General features: G+C 52.6%; 2 protein-coding genes and 1 long non-coding RNA gene across 4 annotated transcripts; 2 read left to right on the forward strand and 1 right to left on the reverse strand.

The window, feature by feature from the left end:
• Positions 1 to 2,870: 2,870 nt before the first annotated feature.
• ccdc177 (coiled-coil domain containing 177) lies at positions 2,871 to 6,534 on the forward strand. Of its 2 annotated transcripts, XM_076048719.1 has the most exons (3): positions 2,871 to 3,139; positions 3,296 to 3,337; positions 3,879 to 6,534. In XM_076048719.1, the coding sequence occupies exon 3, from the start codon at positions 3,891 to 3,893 to the stop codon at positions 6,381 to 6,383; it is 2,493 nt and encodes an 830-aa protein (XP_075904834.1). In that variant the 5' UTR covers positions 2,871 to 3,139; positions 3,296 to 3,337; positions 3,879 to 3,890; the 3' UTR covers positions 6,384 to 6,534. The 2 variants fall into 2 exon arrangements, with proteins under 2 accessions (XP_075904834.1, XP_075904833.1); XM_076048718.1 differs by lacking the exon at positions 3,296 to 3,337.
• A 756-nt stretch (positions 6,535 to 7,290) lies between these two features.
• On the forward strand, positions 7,291 to 9,354 carry LOC142903209 (uncharacterized). Its single transcript, XR_012929210.1, has 2 exons — positions 7,291 to 7,374; positions 8,965 to 9,354. It is a non-coding gene; the product is annotated as an uncharacterized LOC142903209 (long non-coding RNA).
• On the reverse strand, positions 9,129 to 16,590 carry plekhd1 (pleckstrin homology domain containing, family D (with coiled-coil domains) member 1). The gene is made up of 13 exons (XM_076048723.1): positions 16,372 to 16,590; positions 15,740 to 15,833; positions 15,578 to 15,667; positions 15,416 to 15,492; positions 14,293 to 14,384; positions 14,152 to 14,204; positions 13,702 to 13,796; positions 13,480 to 13,573; positions 12,938 to 13,155; positions 12,416 to 12,548; positions 11,401 to 11,545; positions 10,990 to 11,133; positions 9,129 to 10,335 (listed from the first exon to the last, which is right to left on the reverse strand). The coding sequence occupies exons 1-13, from the start codon at positions 16,524 to 16,526 to the stop codon at positions 10,178 to 10,180; spliced, it is 1,548 nt and encodes a 515-aa protein (XP_075904838.1). The 5' UTR covers positions 16,527 to 16,590; the 3' UTR covers positions 9,129 to 10,177.
• Positions 16,591 to 18,115: the final 1,525 nt, after the last annotated feature.

Here is an 18,115-nt window from a genome sequence, read left to right on the forward strand (position 1 = left end):
AGAGCAAAAATCTTTGGTCTTCTGGGAACGTTTGCAAGTCTGAGTCAGACAAACATGGTCGGTTGGCCAAGCTATGTGTTCTCTGATATTTATTCTGCAGCCTGATCCAGGTCTTCCGGCCCAGGCCTGAGCAGCAGCAGCAGCAGCAGCAGCAGCAGCAGCAGCAGCAGCAGCAGCAGCAGCAGATGGACGCACAGCGGTTTCTCTGAAGGAGTTTCTTCAGAAGCAGGAGTGAAGGAGAAACGAGTTGAGAGAATTGATGTCAGCAGAAGCTGCTGAGTCACGGCTCGTCTCCCCCCCCCCCCCCCCCCCCCCCATGCTGGATTCCATCCAGCACATCTGTTGTTCCAGCTGAAGACATGTTCATCAGTCACCAGAAAACACCATGTACACTTTTTAATCTTTTTTTTATGTCTAACTTGCCACTTTTTCTTTTTATATTTTCTGTATTCCTCGTAATGCGCAATCATGTTTGGCTTCTGCCACACCAACATTTCACTTCTGTGTAATGTTGACATGTGGTAAGTAAAAATCTTTGAATCTTTGTACCGCAGCCACGGCCACGTTCACTTTCCCCACACTCACATCGTCTGTCTTTGTCTCACTAACTCTCCAGTCATGGTCTTCTCCAACAGACACTGACCAAGCCATTATAGAAATTTATGACGAGCACATTCCTCCAGGACTTAGACTGGGATCTGGCTCTGTTCAGACTGGGCCTACGTTATTGACCCATCTGACAGTCGTCCAGTCGTCCAGCGAGTGGTAGTGTGTGACCTCATAGAATTGCGACAGCGCAAAATTGTTTGCGATCCGTAGCCCTGGTACCTTGGCTTGAATGGAGCTACTGTATCTCCCCACACACCGATGAGCCAATGAGGTTCCTCCTCTGTCCAGGGACTGCTGCTGCTTTCTACTTCTTCCGTCCGCTCCATTACGTGACAGCTCCGCACCTGGAACGGCGCCCTCTGGTCTGGAGCATCGGGTCGAGTAGAGCGACGTCACGGACAGTCAAAACCACATCGGTGTGTTTGGAGCAAGAATCGTTTTTTTTCATGTCATTTGCGACCGTTCAGACTACAAAAGAGCCGTCCGGTTTCAGTCTGGACGGGCTGAAAATGGGATTTAGGGCTTCTGCCAAAGTCTCCTGGACCTTCTCTCCTCCCTGCGGATTCCTCCACCACCACCATCTGTGACCAGTAGCTCACTTTCAAACATCTGGAGTTGCGAAGGCGTCATCAGGAGAGCCACTGGCTGGGCGCACACCTCCACTCCAGGTTGATTTAGTGGTTCCCTGCGGATCCTCTGGCACCTGTGGACCTGGTCTGCTCCCTGGTCTCCTCACTGGTCTCCATGACGGTGGTGAGCGGCTCACCTCTCCGTGAACCCCCAGTCCGCAGTCCGGCCCGCAGGACCCAAAACAAAAACAGCCAAATGCTTTGCACCAGTGAACTGTGCAGTGGCGCGCACACACACACACACACACACACACACACACACACACACACAGACCTCCCAAACCCCGTGCCCTCGGTTAACAAGCCAGCCAGCACGTTCCCCCGTTGTTCACCCATTGTTCTCCTGATACGGCTAGTGGGCGGGGCCAATTAAAGTGGCACTGCTGCGGTAGCGGGTCAGGAGTTTAGTGGGTCATCCTCACCCGGAGTTATCTAATCACACCCGTCTGCCCGTGTCGTACACTCTCACTTCTGTAGTATTACAGCCGCATCTTCTGCTTTTCTTTTCTTTTTTCTTTTTTTTTTAAATCGGCCTTCCTGCAACAGATTGTGCGCCTGTGTTTCACAGTGTTGTGCAATCATAGATCATAACACAACAACAACAACAACAACAAAGCGTTGCAGAATGACTTTACAGACATTTCTCATGTTACGTGTTACCAGAAGACTCCGAGTCTACTCATAAAATAGTGCATGAAAAAATGCTTACCTGTTTTTCCAATATATATATATATATATATATATACATATATATATGTATGTATTGAAGAAAAATAATATATATATTTACACACACACAGAGACGTATATATACATATGTGTGTGTGTGTGTGTGTGTGTGTGTGTGTGTGTGTGTGTGTGTGTTGCTTGTTTAACCGTTTACCTCTGTATTTCCCTCCCTCCGATTGGCTGCACAATTGACCGCGCTGTTTACAACCATGAGGATTTATCATTTGTATTCTCAAAGGCAACGAGGACATAAAGTTACTCCCACTTGTAAAAGTGAAACAGGGGTTTTTTTTCTTCGTGATTTGCAGTAATTTGTCGAAATGCGATTGGTCAACAGAAATCAGCTGACACGACCGAGCCTCGGACAAAGAAACCGTCTGTTGTGCTTTGGTTCCCTCTTGCGGTCATTTCCAAGAGTTGCAACATTCTTCTGTCGTTTCAGAATCGCGCAGCGTCATTTATTTATTTATTTATTTATTTATTTATTTATTTATTTATTTATTTAAAAAAAAAAATAATCATGCTTTTTTTTGTTGGTCCGACCACACTTCACCTGTTGGTGGATGGATGTGCAGCGGGAAGCTGAGCTCCTCAGGGCGGCGTGACAGCAGTGAGGAGGCGCTCGGTTCATGACGGCGCCCTGTCAGTAATTTTTTAGCGTGTTTGCCGGAGACGGGCGGAGCTAAAGGAGGCTGAGTTGTGATGCTGCTGCTGCTGCTGCTGAGCGGAGAGCAGGTGGAGACGGCGGATCCCTCCTCATAAAGCTCGGTTTTACAAACCAAAAAAAAAAAAAAACAATGTTTTTGCATCTTTAATCGTTTTGGTTGTGTTTTTTTTTTTTAAACATTTTGCGGATATTTTTTATTTTATTTTTTTTTTATTTTTTTTTAATATTTTTTTAAAATATTTTTTTAAACAACCTTTTTCCAGCAGCATCTCCTCCCTGGGAGGGGAGTGGAGCGGCTTCCGCCCCGTCCGTCCGACAGGCTGCGAGAGGCGCCATCTGTGTCCCGTCGCGTCGCTGCAAGGTTGCGGGGATGTGACGCTCCGTCGCCGAGTCCGCGGCCGAAGCCTCCGGCCCTGATCTGCGGTAGTATGCGGGGAACAAGCGGCGCTGCGGGGATTCAAGGCGAACAAAGCAGCGACTCTGTGCACGTCGTGCGCACCGGCAGGTCAGTTGACGGTGTGTGCGGGCTGCTTTTGCGGGCTGCTTTTGCGGGCTGCGCCGGGGCGTCGCGAACGGGCCACAAATCACGGCAGCAAAGAAAAAAAAAAAAAAAAAAAACAGCCGCGTGTGCGTGACATTGTTGTGTTTTTGTTGGCGGCAGGAGGCTCGAGCCGCCTCAAGGATGCAGGCCGAGCGGCCTGATGTGAGCGCGAGAGCGGCTGTTTGCGGGGGTTTTCTGCGGCAGGAGGGTCCAGGCCGCGGACCCAGGACCACCGACTGCTGCGGCTTGGGTTTTTTTTTTACTCGCAGCCGCTTAAAAATGCATTAAAAAAAAAAAAAAAAAAAAAAGGTAGAGAGCATAAAAAATGCAGAATGTGTGATGTAGAGTGAAAATGATTTGCTGTGAGTAATCAAATTCTCTCAGCCTAGTAACTCTGCCAAAAATAGACTCTCTATTATGAGGCCGTGGTGTTTTCTGCCATGTTATGTCAGTTCCCTGAAGGGGAAAATGTCTCATCTGGTGTTTAAAAAAAAAAAAAAAGGTGCTCACGCATGCATGAACGTGCACTGTGACCCTCCCCCACAGACAGACAGACAGACAGACAGACAGCAGCGTCCCTCTTAAGCCCTCGACTGATGCTGTAAGCCTCTAATTGAAACCTCTTCCCCTCTTTTTTTTTTTTATCCCCCATGTCCACGTCATCCGTCCATCATCCCTCCATCATCCCTCCATCCACCTGCAGTACTAGCCAACCATGGTTGACCCCTCGGAGGCCGAGGAGCAGATCAAGACTAAAGGCCCCCAGCTGGACGCCATTCAGGACCCTCGGCCGGCCCAGCAGGCGGCCGACGACGATGGCGACGCGGGTTTCGAGACGCCACCTACTGGCAGCTCCGAGCCGAGCCCGTGCCACGTCCCGGCGGCGGCGGCGGCGGTAGCAGGGGGCCCGGACCAGGACCAGGACCAGGACCCGCCCCAGACCGACGCCGACCCGCCGCCTAAACTCCACCTGGACCTGTTCAACTTCGACTCGCCCGCCGCCGAGGGCAGCCGCTACGTGCTGACCAGCCCCCGCTCGCTGGAGGCGTGCGCCCGCTGCGGCGTCAAGCCGGTGGAGCTGCTGCCTCGCCCGCTGGCCGACTTCGCCCGCGAGGCGCCGGGCCGCTCCATGCGCGTGGCCACGGGGCTGTTTGAGGTCTACGAGAGGGAGCGGCACGCCAAGCTGCGGCAGTGCCACGAGGAGCGGGAGAGGATCGTCCGGGAGGAGAAGAGGAGGATCCTGCAGGCGGCGGTCAACGGCGGCGCTGGCGGCGGCAGCAGTGGCAGCAGCGTGGCCTCCTGCGGCTCCTCCGCCCCGAAATCTAAACCCGCACCGCCCGCCTCCGGCTCGGCGCCGAGCTTCGCGGAAACCTCCAGATCGAGCCTCCCGCCCAACGGCGCCTCGCCTACGTCCAGGACCACCTCTACGCCTGCCGCGCCCTCCCCCAAGAGGGCCGTCCAAGGCCCCGCCAGGATCCCCTCCAGCGCCTCCTCTGAGCCGCTCAAAGCCCAGCGCCCGCTCTCGTGCGGCCCGCCACCGCCACCAGTGAGCAGGAAGTCCTCAGCGGGCAAATCCTCCAACACCTTCCCCAGATCGGCGCCGCCGAAACCCACCTCCTTCCCCAGGGCCACCTCCTCACTCACCTCCTCCTCGGTGTCCAGGCAGGCGCCTCCTCCGAACGGGGCGGTGACCTCTGCGGCGACTACGGCGGTGGCGGCGGCGAGTCCTCAGCACAATGGCCACCCGCGCTTCCAGTCCCGGGTGCGAGGGCGGAGCCACTCCCTGGAGTCTCTGCAGCGGCGGGCCGACCTCACCTCTTCCACCTCCACCGGCACCACCGGCGTCTGCACCTCCTCGGAATCGGGCGCCTCCTCCTCGTCCTCCTACAGCTGGGGGGACGGCGGTGGCGGCGGGCGGGACTACTGGGCCAGGTCCTCCACCTCCCCCCGGGCCCGGACCATGGCCACCTTCAACTCCCTGATGGGCCGCAGCCTGAGCCTGGGCGACCTGAGCCACTCGCCCCAGACCACCCAGAAGGTGGAGCGCATCGTGCGGGAGGTGAAGCGCCGCGGGCTGACAGCCGTGTCGGAGCGCGACCGCAAGATCGCCGCCCTGATGCTGGCGCGCTACCAGGAGGAGGACATCATGAGCCAGACCCGCTACGTGGCGCACCTGCAGTGGGACAGCGAGCGGCGCACGGAGGAGCTCCGGCGGGGCCAGGAGGAGCGGGAGAAGCAGCGGGCGGTGCTGGAGGGGCAGCGGGTGTGGCAGACGCAGGTGTCGCTGCGGCAGCGGCGACTCAATCGCCAGCGCCGGCAGTCAGCCGCCGCCAGGATGCGGCAGGCGGAGGAGAGCGAGGATCGCTGGAGGGAGCTGGCCGAGCGGCAGGAGCGGGGCCGGCTGCTGCGCCTGCAGCAGGCGGCACGGGAGGAGCGCCACAAGAAGGCGCTGCAGGAGCAGAACCTGAAGGCGCTGGAGGAGGAGCGGGCCGCCGTGGTGGAGCAGGAGCGGCTGCTGCTGGAGGAGAAGCTGACCATGGCCGAGCTGAAGAGGCAGGAGACGGAGCACCAGCTGCAGGAGGAGCGGCGGGGCCTGAACAAGGCGGAGCGGCGGCGCCACGCCGCCCTCGTCCAGGAGATCGATCGGCGCGAGCAGGAGGAGCGGGAGGAGGTGCGGCGGTCGGCGGAGGAGAAGCTGAGCCGCTCGCTGGAGAACTACGGCCACATCGTGGAGCGGCGAGGCCAGGAGCTGAAGGAGAAGGCGCGGCGGGAGGACAAGCAGATCCAGAAGGCGCGGCGGGCCGCCGAGAGGCGGGAGAAGCAGCAGCAGCAGCTGCTGGAGGCCCGCGCCAAGGAGGCGGAGAAGCGGGCGCAGCAGGCGGCGCTGGCGGCCGAGGTGAAGCAGCGGGAGAAGGCCCAGCGCGCCGTCCAGAGCCGGCAGGAGAAGGAGCGGCTGCAGAAGCTCAACAGGCAGCGGGTGGAGGAGGAGGAGAAGCAGCGGCGGCTGGAGCTGCTCCAGTCCATCGAGAGGAAGCTGGAGAAGAGCGAGCAGATCTTCAAGGAGAAGAAGGCGGTGCTGGAGAGCGCCCGCTGCGTGGCCCGCGCCTCCTTCCACGTGCGGGACAAAGTGCGGGAGGAGACCAACGGCCGCACCTTCGACAAGATGGCGCTGGAGGCGCAGCTGAAGGCCAGTCTGGACGACAAGTAGAGCAGCAGCCGCAGACTCCTGGGCCCGGTCCCATTGGCCATTGGGGCCAGTTTTACCTTTCTCATCCTAAAATAGAAAAAAAAAAAAAAAAAAAAATCGTTGATTTTTGGTTTTGGCCCACACGTCTCTTCGTCCTCCAGCTGTTTTGTGTTTGTGGAGGAGAAACCCAGCCGATCTTTTTGTATCCCAGGAGTTCCGTCAGCTGCCCCCTAGTGGACCAAACTGTACATTCAACATTTTCAATATTAGCTTTAAATACATAGCAACCCCAGTCATCCTCCTCCACTTCCCCCCTCCCCCATCCCCTGTACTTTCTCCTCCTCCTCCTCGTCTTGCACCTCCTTCTGCACCTCCCCCACCTCCTACTTCTCCTTTACCTCCAACACTTCCTGTACTTTCTCCCCCTCCTGTCCCTTCTCCTCCTCCCCCTTCACCTCCAAGACATCCTGTACTTTGTCCTCCTCCTCCTCCTCCTGCACCAACTGCCCCTCCTCCTCCTCCTTCACTTCCCCCTCCTCCTTCATCTCCCCCACCCCCTGTACTTTCTCCTCCTCCTCCTCCTCCTCCCCCTCCAACTCCCACTGCTTGTCTTTGCCCTCCGCTCCGTCCGTCTCAGTTGCCCCGCTGAAAGCGGTGCAGGATTGAAAGGAGTCATTGTTCAGCAGGAGGCTCGACTCCATGACGACTCAGTGGCTTTTAAAAGAGAGGGAGAGAGAGAGAGAGAGAGAGAGAGAGAGAGAGAGAAGCCCTGCGAGGGACAATCTGGCTGCAAATAGCACCGGACCCTCGGAGTCGACCGCGGATCCTTTCTGTGACAGGCTGAGAACACGGCCTGGGGGGCAGGGACGCTCACCAGTCTGCATCAGCAGCACCACCACCACCACATCAGCAGCACCACCACCACCACATCAGCAGCAGCAGCAGCAGCAGCGTCCTCGTGTCACCGACATCCTGCAGCTGCTCCGCTCGGCCACCGAGCCGAGGTCGACAGGTACGGCGACACTGTGGCCTTGCAGGTTTTTGCATTTTTGTGTCTTGATGACGAGAGGTTTTCATCACACTGACCTCCCGCTGACGGCACAAGGCTAAAAAAAAAATAAGTAAAAATAAAATAGCAAATGTGAGCCCGTCACTGGGTTTTAAGTTTCCCGGCCGCAATAATCCCTCAATCTCACAGATTAACTCACCAAAAAAAAAAAAAAGAAAAAAGACGGGGCTTGGCTGGGATTTAGCGCTCAGATGCAGCTGTTGCCAAGGCAACAGCATTGGACGGTGCGGTCACAGTGTGTGGGCAGCTCGCTGTTACATCACTGGGAGGTTATTGCATGTTCCCATCACCTGTTGTGCTGAATTTTTCATGAGTGAAGAGCAGCAGTCAGTTGCTGCGACGCTCCTCCTCCTCCTCCTCCTCCTCCCATCCTTCTCCTCACCCTCCTATTCCTCCCCCTTCTGACCCTCCTCCTCCTCCTCCTCCTCCCATCCTTCTTCTCACCCTCCTATTCCTCCTCGTCCTCCTCCTCCTCCTCCTCCTCCTCCCATCCTTCTCCTCATCCTCCTATTCCTCCCCCTTCTCACCCTCCTCCTCCTCCACCTCCTCCTCCTCCTCCCATCCTTCTCCTCACCCTCCTATTCCTCCCCCTTCTCCTCATCCTCCTCCTCCTCCCATCCTTCTCCTCACCCTCCTATTCCTCCCCCTTCTCACCCTCCTCCTCCTCCTCCTCCCATCCTTCTCCTCACCCTCCTATTCCTCCCCCTTCTCACCCTCCTCCTCCTCCTCCTCCTCCCATCCTTCTTCTCACCCTCCTATTCCTCCTCGTCCTCCTCCTCCCATCCTTCTCCCATCCTTCTCCTCACCCTCCTATTCCTCTCCCTTCTCACCCTCCTCCTCCTCCACCTTCTCCTCCTCCTCCCATCCTTCTCCTCACCCTCCTATTCCTCCCCCTTCTCACCCTCCTCCTCCTCCACCTCCTCCTCCTCCTCCCATCCTTCTCCTCACCCTCCTATTCCTCCCCCTTCTCACCCTCCTATTCCTCCCCCTTCTCCTCATCCTCCTCCTCCTCCCATCCTTCTCCTCACCCTCCTATTCCTCCCCCTTCTCCTCCTCCTCTTCCTCCTCCTCCTCCCATCCTTCTCCTCACCCTCCTATTCCTCCCCCTTCTCACCCTCCTCCTCCTCCTCCTCCTCCTCCCATCCTTCTCCTCACCCTCCTATTCCTCCCCCTTCTCACCCTCCTCCTCCTCTTCACACATTCAGAAACAGACATTCTGGCAACAGGAAGTTGAACACTGCCAATCCTGCTAATGATGCTAACACTTGGAATTAAATAATGATAATGTTAAACAATCTATTATCTGTCACCTTCAGGTAGACACAGTTTCTATGCTGATTTACATCATTACCTCATCGGGTGAAATGTCAACAGTCTTCCATTGATTTTATTCCTAGTAATTCATTATTCATATGTTTGTGCAGTTGATTATTCTTGCCGGGGCGGTCGACGCTGCAGCTTCGGCCGCCGCTGTCCGCTCTGCTTGTGCTTGTGCTTCCTCAGCAGCCACTCGTCTCTCTGTCTCTGTTGCAGGTTGCGCTTGATGGACACCCGCAGGTGAAACCTTCCCTCCTCCTCCTCCGGACGGCAGCAACGCCCCTCCCTCCGTCGAACTCCTCTAGAAACATCCTTTAGCCAGTGTTGTCAGTCAGCCGGAGCAGGACAGAACCTGCAAGCCTTCAGTCAAACCACGTGAACCGGGTTCAAAAGCAGCTTTATTTCATCAAGGCATGTTCAGTTTAGACAGCATCAGTACGTTGCTAGTGAAGGAACTACATCCAGATTTTCTTTTTTTTTTTTTTTTTACATGCAGCAAGAAACAAGACAGGATGTCTCCCAGACAGGCCGTGGCAGACTGAAGGACACAGTTTGTGCTACGATCCGAACCAGAACAATAAAAAAAAACAACCGTTTTCAAGATGAGTTTTGCATTGTCTGTGCTGGCTGCTATTTATTTATCTACACACTCTGCGTCTATTCATTTGCCTTTTTATCAAGGGTGGAATCTATGAATTCAAGGTGCAGGGCTTCGGTTACACAGCGCCCTCTGGTGGCAGTACACTGCACTCCCAGCCCGCGTCCTCCTCGCGACAAGTCTTTGGTTAACTGCAACCAGAACCTTATGGGCTGCAGGGAAACAAGTCAAAGACCTACAGGGACGGAACCTCGATCACCTCTCAGGCTAAAAAAAAAAAACCAAAACAAAAAACATCAAAATAGCTAGTTAGCTTTTCCTCAAATTTGGTTTAAAACAAAAACTATTTTAAAGGCCCCATTTTCTGAATACCCATGCTCAGATCTAAACCACATTTTTATGATTAACAGCTGGAGAGAAAAAACAAAAAACAATCCCTGGAAAACACAATATTTCGCCCCTCTGTTTACAGCCTCCTGCTAAAACTGATGCTTTGTTGGACCTTCCATACGTTTGGAAGGGGAAACAAGTTAGGCGGTTCCTCCTGCCGGGGGGGGGGGGTTGCGATTAGTAAGTAGGGAGAAGCGTTCGTGCCCTTTGTGACATCACAAAGGGTTGAATACCAGCACTGTGCCTCTAAGGGAAATCTTGCATGACATCAGCACGGGTAACGCACGTTAAACTTTGAGCTCTTGACTTTTTCTCAGAATTCTGGGACAAAGTCGTTATGCAGTCTACGTTCAATTTACCGGAATTTTAAATATTTCCATCACGCCGGGCATAAACCCGTGACTCCGCTGAGCAGGCGGGAGCGCAGATGAATTCCTCCCCTCAGTCCTCCGCCCTGTTGGTGGCGCCCTTGCGCGTTATGATCTTGTAGACGCTCTCTCTGAAGCCGCTGTCGGAGGTCAGCCGCCGCGCCGTCTCCCGCAGCTCCTCCATGCTGCGGTCATCGGCGTCGGGCACGGCGAACGACTTGGAGTGTTTCACTGGAGCAGAAGGAGGGCAAACACAAACTATCAGGTTTTTCCGCTTTGATTGTGGCTGAGCTGCGTTTTCAGGCCACAGTGCGACAACTTGGCTGAAAAACCACCGCAAAAGTGTCGGATGACAGTCGGGCTTCGACGATTGGCCTACTGGGCCACTGTAGAAAGAAACTCAGTGGCACAACTCTCCGTCACTTCCTCCGACAAAAAAAAACATAATATCTATTTTCCGCCGGGGGTTTTAAGCTTGCAGACATCAAAGTTTGATGCTAACAGAAGAATAGACACTGTGTGCAGACCACCAACTAAACTTGAGGGATATTGATACCGTTTATTTTAGTCACTCAGTTGTTTCATTTCATCCTTCAGCACTGAGTTCTCTGAAAAGTGCCAGAAGCATCTTAGCTAGCAGTTCACACTGCCAGCCAAAAATCCCATTTTCAGCCGGTCCAGATTGAAACCATACCTTCAGAAGGTCTTTTAACATCACATTGGGACAGATGCGTCTCAGTGTGAACGGCTCCACTGAACAGTCAGCCCTAACAATGGGATTCGAGAAGGAATCTGATTTGAATCAGATTCGCCTGCAGTCTGAACGCAGCCTTTGTGTGTGTGTGTGTGTGTGCGTGTGTGTGTGTGTGTCTGTCCCACACTCACACCAGTGGCGCCTGGACGCTCTCCTCTGGATCCTGCAGCTCTTGATCCTGCGGGCGGCGGCTCGGTGCAGATACACGGCGTTCTTCATGATGGCGGGCAGCTTGGCCTCAATCTCCGCCGCGCTGATGCACTCCTCGAAGAACCCTGCACACGGGGCGCGAGACGGGTCAGAGGTCGCGTCAACGGCGGCCCTCTCAAAAACCAGACGTGCCGCATGTCGAAATGTCACAGTCTTCATCCACCAGGGGGCGGTCTCAAACAACATTACGAGCCTGCATGTTTTTTTTGGGGGGATATGGCTATTATTGAACATCTCTACCTGGTGTGTGTGTGTGTGTGTGTGTGTGTGTGTGTGTGTGTGTGCGTGTGTGTGTGTATCTAACAGTCTTCCACTGTGAGCTTCTCACTCACTCCTCAGCTGCGTCACGTCTCCCTTCATCTGCTCGTCCCTCTCTTTGCTCCTCTCCACGGTGCTCAGGCCTTTCTCCAGGTCCTGCAGAGCCTCCTCCGCCTGCTTCAGCCTCCGCTCCAGCTCCACCCGCGACTCGATCTCCGCCTGACACGCACGCACGCACGCACACACAGAGGAGTCAAGGTTTTTGAGGCGAGGCGGCGGGAAGAACCGGGTCCCCCCAGAGTCCGAGACGGCGGCCCATTCACTTCAATGTGGTCGCCCACCCAGCGCCTGCATGGTGTCACCTCCCGTCGTGCCCCAGTAAGTCACATGGTCTATTTGGCCAATCGGAAAACAATTCTGGAGAACGTCACTTACGGCCAATCAGGACGAGCTGAGACAGAGCAGCACGTACGACGATGTGACGCCACGCTGGGAATGAACTCTTTTCTGCTGATTTCTTCTGGCCTCGATCAGTTTTTTTAAAAACGACTAAAAGATCATAGCCGAAAAAAAATCTACAATGGAAAGATTTGCTGTGAATGGCGTTTCGGGTCACAGTCGTCCTGTCAGCCGTTTTAAAGGCGTTCATTTTTGTATGAGCGGTCAATGGGAAAAATGCTTTGTGGGCCCATGGGATTTATTGCTGCAGTACCCAGAGTGGCCACTGGGGGAAAACCGGCGCACCGCCATACTGCCAGTATGGTATCCAGTTCTTGGATACCGTATATATACTGTATGTATATATATATATATATATATATATATATATATATATATATATATATATATACACAGATATGTTTTTTTTTTAAAACTACGGCGCAATTAGCCCACTGTTTAAACTACAAGTATGCTCATTATCCTGGGACAGGTAACCCCTGCCCTCTGTGACATCACAAAGAGTCCCCCCCCCCACACACACACACCCCACCCCCCCAAACTGGCAGTCGAAACAAAGGTGAAGATAATCCATCTGGCGGATGGCGGAACGTGATCCATAATGTCGATTCTGAGGCGGCGCCGCCGTACCTTCAGCTCGGCCTCCGTCTGCTGCTTGTCGGCGGTGAGCTGCGAGAGCGACTGCTGCAGCGTGTGAGCCTGGGACGAATAGTACTCCCGCTCCTGCTGCAGAACTGTGGCCCGCTGCTGATTTTCCTGCAGCCTGAAACGCAGAGGAACGTCACATGTTCTGATTCTTGTCTCTCCAGCCGAGGAGGTGGGGGAGGTGGGGGGAGGGGGGGGGGGCGCGGAGCTATCCCATTAACTGGAGCCGATCGATCCGCCGCTGCTGCTGGCGTCAATACACATTTCCAGCAGCAGCCACTTCCTCTGCGCCGCAGGCGGGCGCAGCTTCCCCGGAAATCCCAATGAATTCCCCTCCGGAACACCGAGTTACGACACAGCCGAGCCCTTCTCGTAACCTTTGGGAGCCAATGTTAGTCCCGCAAAACAGAGCCGCCCGAAGGTATGTAATCTGCCTCCAAGCCCAAACCATCAAGAGCCTTCCCAGACCAGTTCTCCCAGTCCGGCGCTGGTTTCCCTCACACTCACTTCCCTTCCGCCTGCTCCTTCTCCATCAGCAGCAGCTTCATCTGCTCCTCAATGTGTCGCAGGTCCTGCAGGAGTTCCGCCTCCTTCTCGTCCTCCTCCTCCTGCTGCTGCTGCTGCTGCTCCTCCGCCTCCCCGGCCGTCTCCCTCTTCTCCTGCTCCACCTGCTCCGTCGCCCCCCCCAGCAGCTGCAGGGTGCGCTGCTTCTCCTGAGAGAGCTCCTGGAGGTGAGCACCAGAAGAGGTCCATTTGTTCACTTTGTGAATCCAAGATTCAATTTGGCATTTCAAAATCGGCAATTATTAATGTAATATTTAAGAACTTTTCCCGAATATTCTGAATAATGAATCAATAAATAATTCCTCTCCTCCAAATCATTTTACTGAAAATGTTCATGAAAAAGTTCATTCTCTCCGAATTGAACAACATATTTCTGACTGATACCAAATGTCAACAACAAAAATTATTCTATTCTATTCTATTCCTCACATTGTGCTTTTAACCTGGATTTTGTTTGGTTTTTGTGTTTTTGGTTTTTTTCGTACCTCGATGGATTTCTGCAGCATCAAGGTCAAACTGCTCAGCTCCTCCTTCTCGCTCTCCACACCGCGGAGCGACTGGGTGGTTCCATCCAGGTCTCTGCCGTCAGGTCACAACACAGGCTGAGCTCGGACACACTGACCAACACACACACACACACACACACACACACACACACACACACACACACCTCTGCCTCTGCCAACAGAGCAGTGGATCAAACCTACAGCTTGATGTGCTCCTGCTCGGCCTTCAGCTCCAGCACCACCTCCTCGAACTTCATCTTCTCCTCCTCCAGAACCTGGTTCAGACGCTCCAGCTCCTGCAGGACACCCAGCGACCAACACTGATCAATGAACTCACTGATTTTACATCAGCGAGAGGTTCTGACGGTGTCATGCTTTACATTTAGACAACAGATTAAATAAAATTAAAAAAATTAAAAAAGAGTTATGTTTGACATTCCCCTGCCTCTTCCTATAGGTTCTTTTCCCCCCCCCCAATCTTGTCCTTCTCGTTGCTATCAACGAACAGAGCGATGTCTTTACTGCAACTGGCCACCAGGGGTCGCTCTCAAATACTTTGATTTCACGTGTGAATTATGTTCTCAAGTCGGTGGATCCTCGCAATGTGCTGCCATTTTACGAGGCCGCCAACAGGGGGCAGCAAAGTCCCACCTCCCTCTGGGCCCGCTGAAGACTGAGCTCCTCGGTCTCCTCCATCAGCTTGTCTGGACAAATGAAGCAGAGGGTTCACAATGAGGAGCTGACCGCGGTTCTGTTGGCAGCAGGTCTGCTGACGGAGGAGGCCACACCCACCCAGATACTCCTGCTTCTCCTTGGCCAGCTGGAGACCCTGCGCCTCCAGACTCTCGATCATGGCTTCCCCCAGCTGGGCGTTCTTCCACGTTCTGACAGCAAAAACATGGGACGGCAGTTTGAACGATTCCCAACATCTGTTGGCTCAATTCCACAACTCCGTCCGAAAACTGCACCCAGTAAAATCGCTCTCGCCCACGTTGTGGTTTACTACAACATGTAGTGAAATGTAGCAATACACAACATTTCACTACGGGCACAATAAAACACTCTTTTTTTTAAACACTAGTTGTGTAAATAAGTGATTTCATTTCTTTTGATTCATATTATTGTTTTAAATCTTCTCTTTGCATTGTATATGCTGCTGCAACTATGAAAATGTCCCCAATGTGAGATAAATAAAGTCATTCTTTATTTTCTTCTTCGATAAGAGCCCACAGGAAAACCACTGGCAGTGTTGGCGAGTAATCTATTACTAAGTAATCCACTACTGAAAATATAACTATATAAATTCAAGCCATTATTATGATTACTATTACTGTAATTAAGCTACTTATTGAGTAACAGAGTAATGTAAAGGGATTACTGTGCTGCATAACTGGTAACTACCGCATGTCATCATTTCTTTATCAAGCAACGATCCCATTACCTTTCCAAAATATTTTGCAAGATAAAAAATGTATTATTGTCCACAAAATGTCGGCGGAACTGCTGCTTCTAATTATTTTTTATTGCTGTACATGAGTTTGTTCTGTGAAATGTGCAGTTTGTGTTCAGAGAGCAAACACTCATTCATGCTAAGAGGACAGAGGCAATATTTGGAATTGCAAGATTTTCCATTCATTCCAAAGCACTGAGCAACTATTACTTTATCTTTTTTTAAAACTAAAGTACTTAGTAATTGATTACTTATGAAACAAAGTAGTTAAAGACGTAATTAGATTACTTTTTAGGAGTAATCAGCCGTAATTGGATTACTTTTATGCAGTCATCCCAACCACACATAACACCGGTGTCGCGTAGACGTCTCGTTCTTCTTCGGCCAAAAACTTCTTACGCTCATAAAGAATGATTCGCTTCCAGAAGTTTCAACGGGTTCAGCGGGAAGAATCCCAACACTCACACTTTGCCCGACTCCTGGATCATCTCCATCCACTGGACCTGCTCCTCCTCCGACTCCGCAGCCACGACGATGGTGCCCTGGCGGGAGACACGTCACGCTCGTCAGCTCACCAGCTCACCAGCACTGCGGCGGCAGGCGGAGTGGGGGGGTTCCGACACTTACGGTGAAGTCTTCCAGGTTGACCACGATGGCGAAGGGCATCCCCAGGGATTCGCTGGCCGACACCACGCATCCTCCCAGAGGGATGACGCCCTGAGGAGAGAGGGAGGAGCTGTGAAGGGCTGTTGGAGGTGGAGGAGGAGGAGGTCGCGAGGGCTCCTTCACCTTGGGGTGGATGTTGAAGAGACTGTTGCTCTCAAAGTTCCTCCTCTCGCTCTCGGCATAGTAGAGCAGGAAACTGTCTTTGACGACGAAGAATCTGGAGCGTGAGGAGACACAAGGGGGCAGCAGTGAGTCGACCGTCCCAAAACGGCGCTCAGCCGGCGGTTTGTCCCCTTTCAGTGCAGCGGACTTTAGTCCAGTTTGTGACGCTGTGCGTGTGCGTGTGTCTGTGATCTCAACAATTAACAACTAAATATAAAATAACACAAATCACACTCTGTATTTCTTTTTTTGTTTTTTTGTTTTTTGTTTTGAAAACTTCATGAACGAATTTAGCAAACAAACTCAAACTGTCAAACTGAAACCAGGCAGTAGTGCAGCTGGAGTCGAGATTTGACTGGAATTTCAAATTAATTACATCATTTTCTTTCTTTTCTTTTATATTTAGCGCAAAAAAAAATGGCAGTATTTTATTCAAAAAAAATGTTTTAATATTCAGTCATAACTGTACTCTTTTCACCCAATCACTAAACGCAAGAACATTGTTGACAATTTCAAAGGTTTGCGTGTTTTCTCGAGCTGCACAGAATATGCAAGCATGCTGCAGCCAGCTGTGTTCCTCAGAGAGGCCTCACCTGCGGGACCACTTTGCCGACGGGCGTCCGAAAGGTCGTTTCCACAGCACGCCGTGCAGCTGCACCTTGGTGCTGATGTCCAGCGCCTCCGTGTCCGACTGCTCCATGGAGGACCAGGGCGAGAACAGAGACGAGCGGGACGAGGACGGAAACATGGTGCCTGGGTTCGGGCGGCTGGTGGGGTGGAGCCAAGTTTAATAATAATTAAAAAAAAAAAAAAGAAGAGGGGGGGGGGAAACCCTGACGGTTCCTTAAATAAATAAATTAACAGTAGCGCACAGTCAGTCAATAACAACAACAACAACAACAACGACACACACACACACTCGTGCATGCATAAACACACACACGCGCTGAGAGGTTAGTGTGGAGCTGCAGGCTTCAGGGCAACACAGGAAAAAAATATCCAGCGCATCCGATAAGTCAGCGGCGCGGAATGATGCAGCTGCCAATAGGAGCATCAGCTGGGCGGACAGCAGGAAGGGAGGGGCCAGGAGAGGAAGCTTTGGACTGAGTGGGTGTGAGTGACTCTGTGTGTGTGTGTGTGTGTGTGTGTGTGTGTGTGTGATACAGGTCAATACGTTCCAGCAGTGAAAGCAGCTCAGATTACTGAAACTCGCTGTATAGACGGCGGCTCTACGTGAGGACCAACACCAGGCCCAGTGTCCATCCATCCCTCCATCCCTCTATCCCTCCATCCCTCCATCTATCTATCCCTCCATCCATCCCTCCATCTATCTATCCCTCTATCCATCGCTCCATCTATCCATCCACAGATTCAGCATCTAGCATCATTCTTCCATCATTTCCACCCATTTATCCATGCAACTGTCCCTCCATCCTTACATCTAACCCTACAGGGAGTCTCCCTATATCCACAAACCCATCCATCCTTCCATCGATCTATCCCTTCATCCATCCATCCCACCATCCATCCACAGATTCAGCATCCAGCATCATTCTTCCATCATCCCATTTATCCATGCAACTGCCCCTCCGCCCTATAGGGAGTCTCCCTATCCACCAACCCATGCATCCATCCTTGCACTCTGCTCCTCCGTCCAGCCCATCAACAACTTCCTCCGTCACTCCATTTGTCGATCTGTCACCCCACGCGTCCATTTGTCCACCACTCCATAAATCATTCCCTCCATCCCCGTGCAGCCACATCTCGGGCCGTCCATCATCCGCCCGCCCGCCCACCCACCCGTGGATCAGCAGGCTGCACAGAGAGGGCGGCGGCGGAGCCTGGATGCGGAGATCAGCGTCCTGAGTATCAGATTAATTGAGTCAACATGTGTCAGAGTGCACGGAGAGCAGATTATAAAGATCTGTACGCTTCAGCGGCACATGAGAGCGGAAAAGCTTCTCCAAAACACGTTTTGACACTCGGGAAGGGAACGTAATCTGAGCCATGGCAAAAAATAAATAAAATAAAATAAAAACGTAGCCGAGAAGAGAAGAAAAAAGGAAACATCTTGTTGATGCTGCGCTCAGAGGAAAATACTCCACGTGCTTTGAGCTGGAATACCATGAAGGGGAAAAGAAAATCTGACATCATTAAACACAAGTCCTCACCAGTTGTAAAAAAAAAAGAACTCAGCCAAACACGCGACTGATTTGTCTCTGTGGGAGCCTAAACAGATTCAGACTGAAGATTGTTGCTCTGTGTTATCAGGCAGATGTAGGAAGTAACAAAGAAGACAAATACAACACTATAAAAATACTTTTTTCAGGTATTTGT

The sequence above is a fragment of the Nelusetta ayraudi genome, unplaced genomic scaffold, assembly GCF_046127955.1.
Source record: "Nelusetta ayraudi isolate G7.1 ecotype Tasmania unplaced genomic scaffold, CSIRO-AGI_Nayr_v1 ptg000108l, whole genome shotgun sequence".
Classification (NCBI taxonomy): domain Eukaryota; kingdom Metazoa; phylum Chordata; class Actinopteri; order Tetraodontiformes; family Monacanthidae; genus Nelusetta; species Nelusetta ayraudi.

What these genes read in the sequence shown, in the direction of transcription:
- ccdc177 (XM_076048719.1), top strand. Translation starts at nt 3,891, where the DNA reads ATGGTTGACCCCTCGGAGGCCGAGGAGCAGATCAAGACTAAAGGCCCC.
- plekhd1 (XM_076048723.1), bottom strand. Translation starts at nt 16,526, where the DNA reads ATGTTTCCGTCCTCGTCCCGCTCGTCTCTGTTCTCGCCCTGGTCCTCC. An exon ending in TCTTCAACATCCACCCCAAG is followed by an intron (nt 15,668 to 15,739) that starts GTGAAGGAGCCC and finishes CTCTCTCCTCAG; the next exon opens with GGCGTCATCCCTCTGGGAGG. An exon ending in AGACGGAGGCCGAGCTGAAG is followed by an intron (nt 11,546 to 12,415) that starts GTACGGCGGCGC and finishes CGTGCGTGTCAG; the next exon opens with GCGGAGATCGAGTCGCGGGT.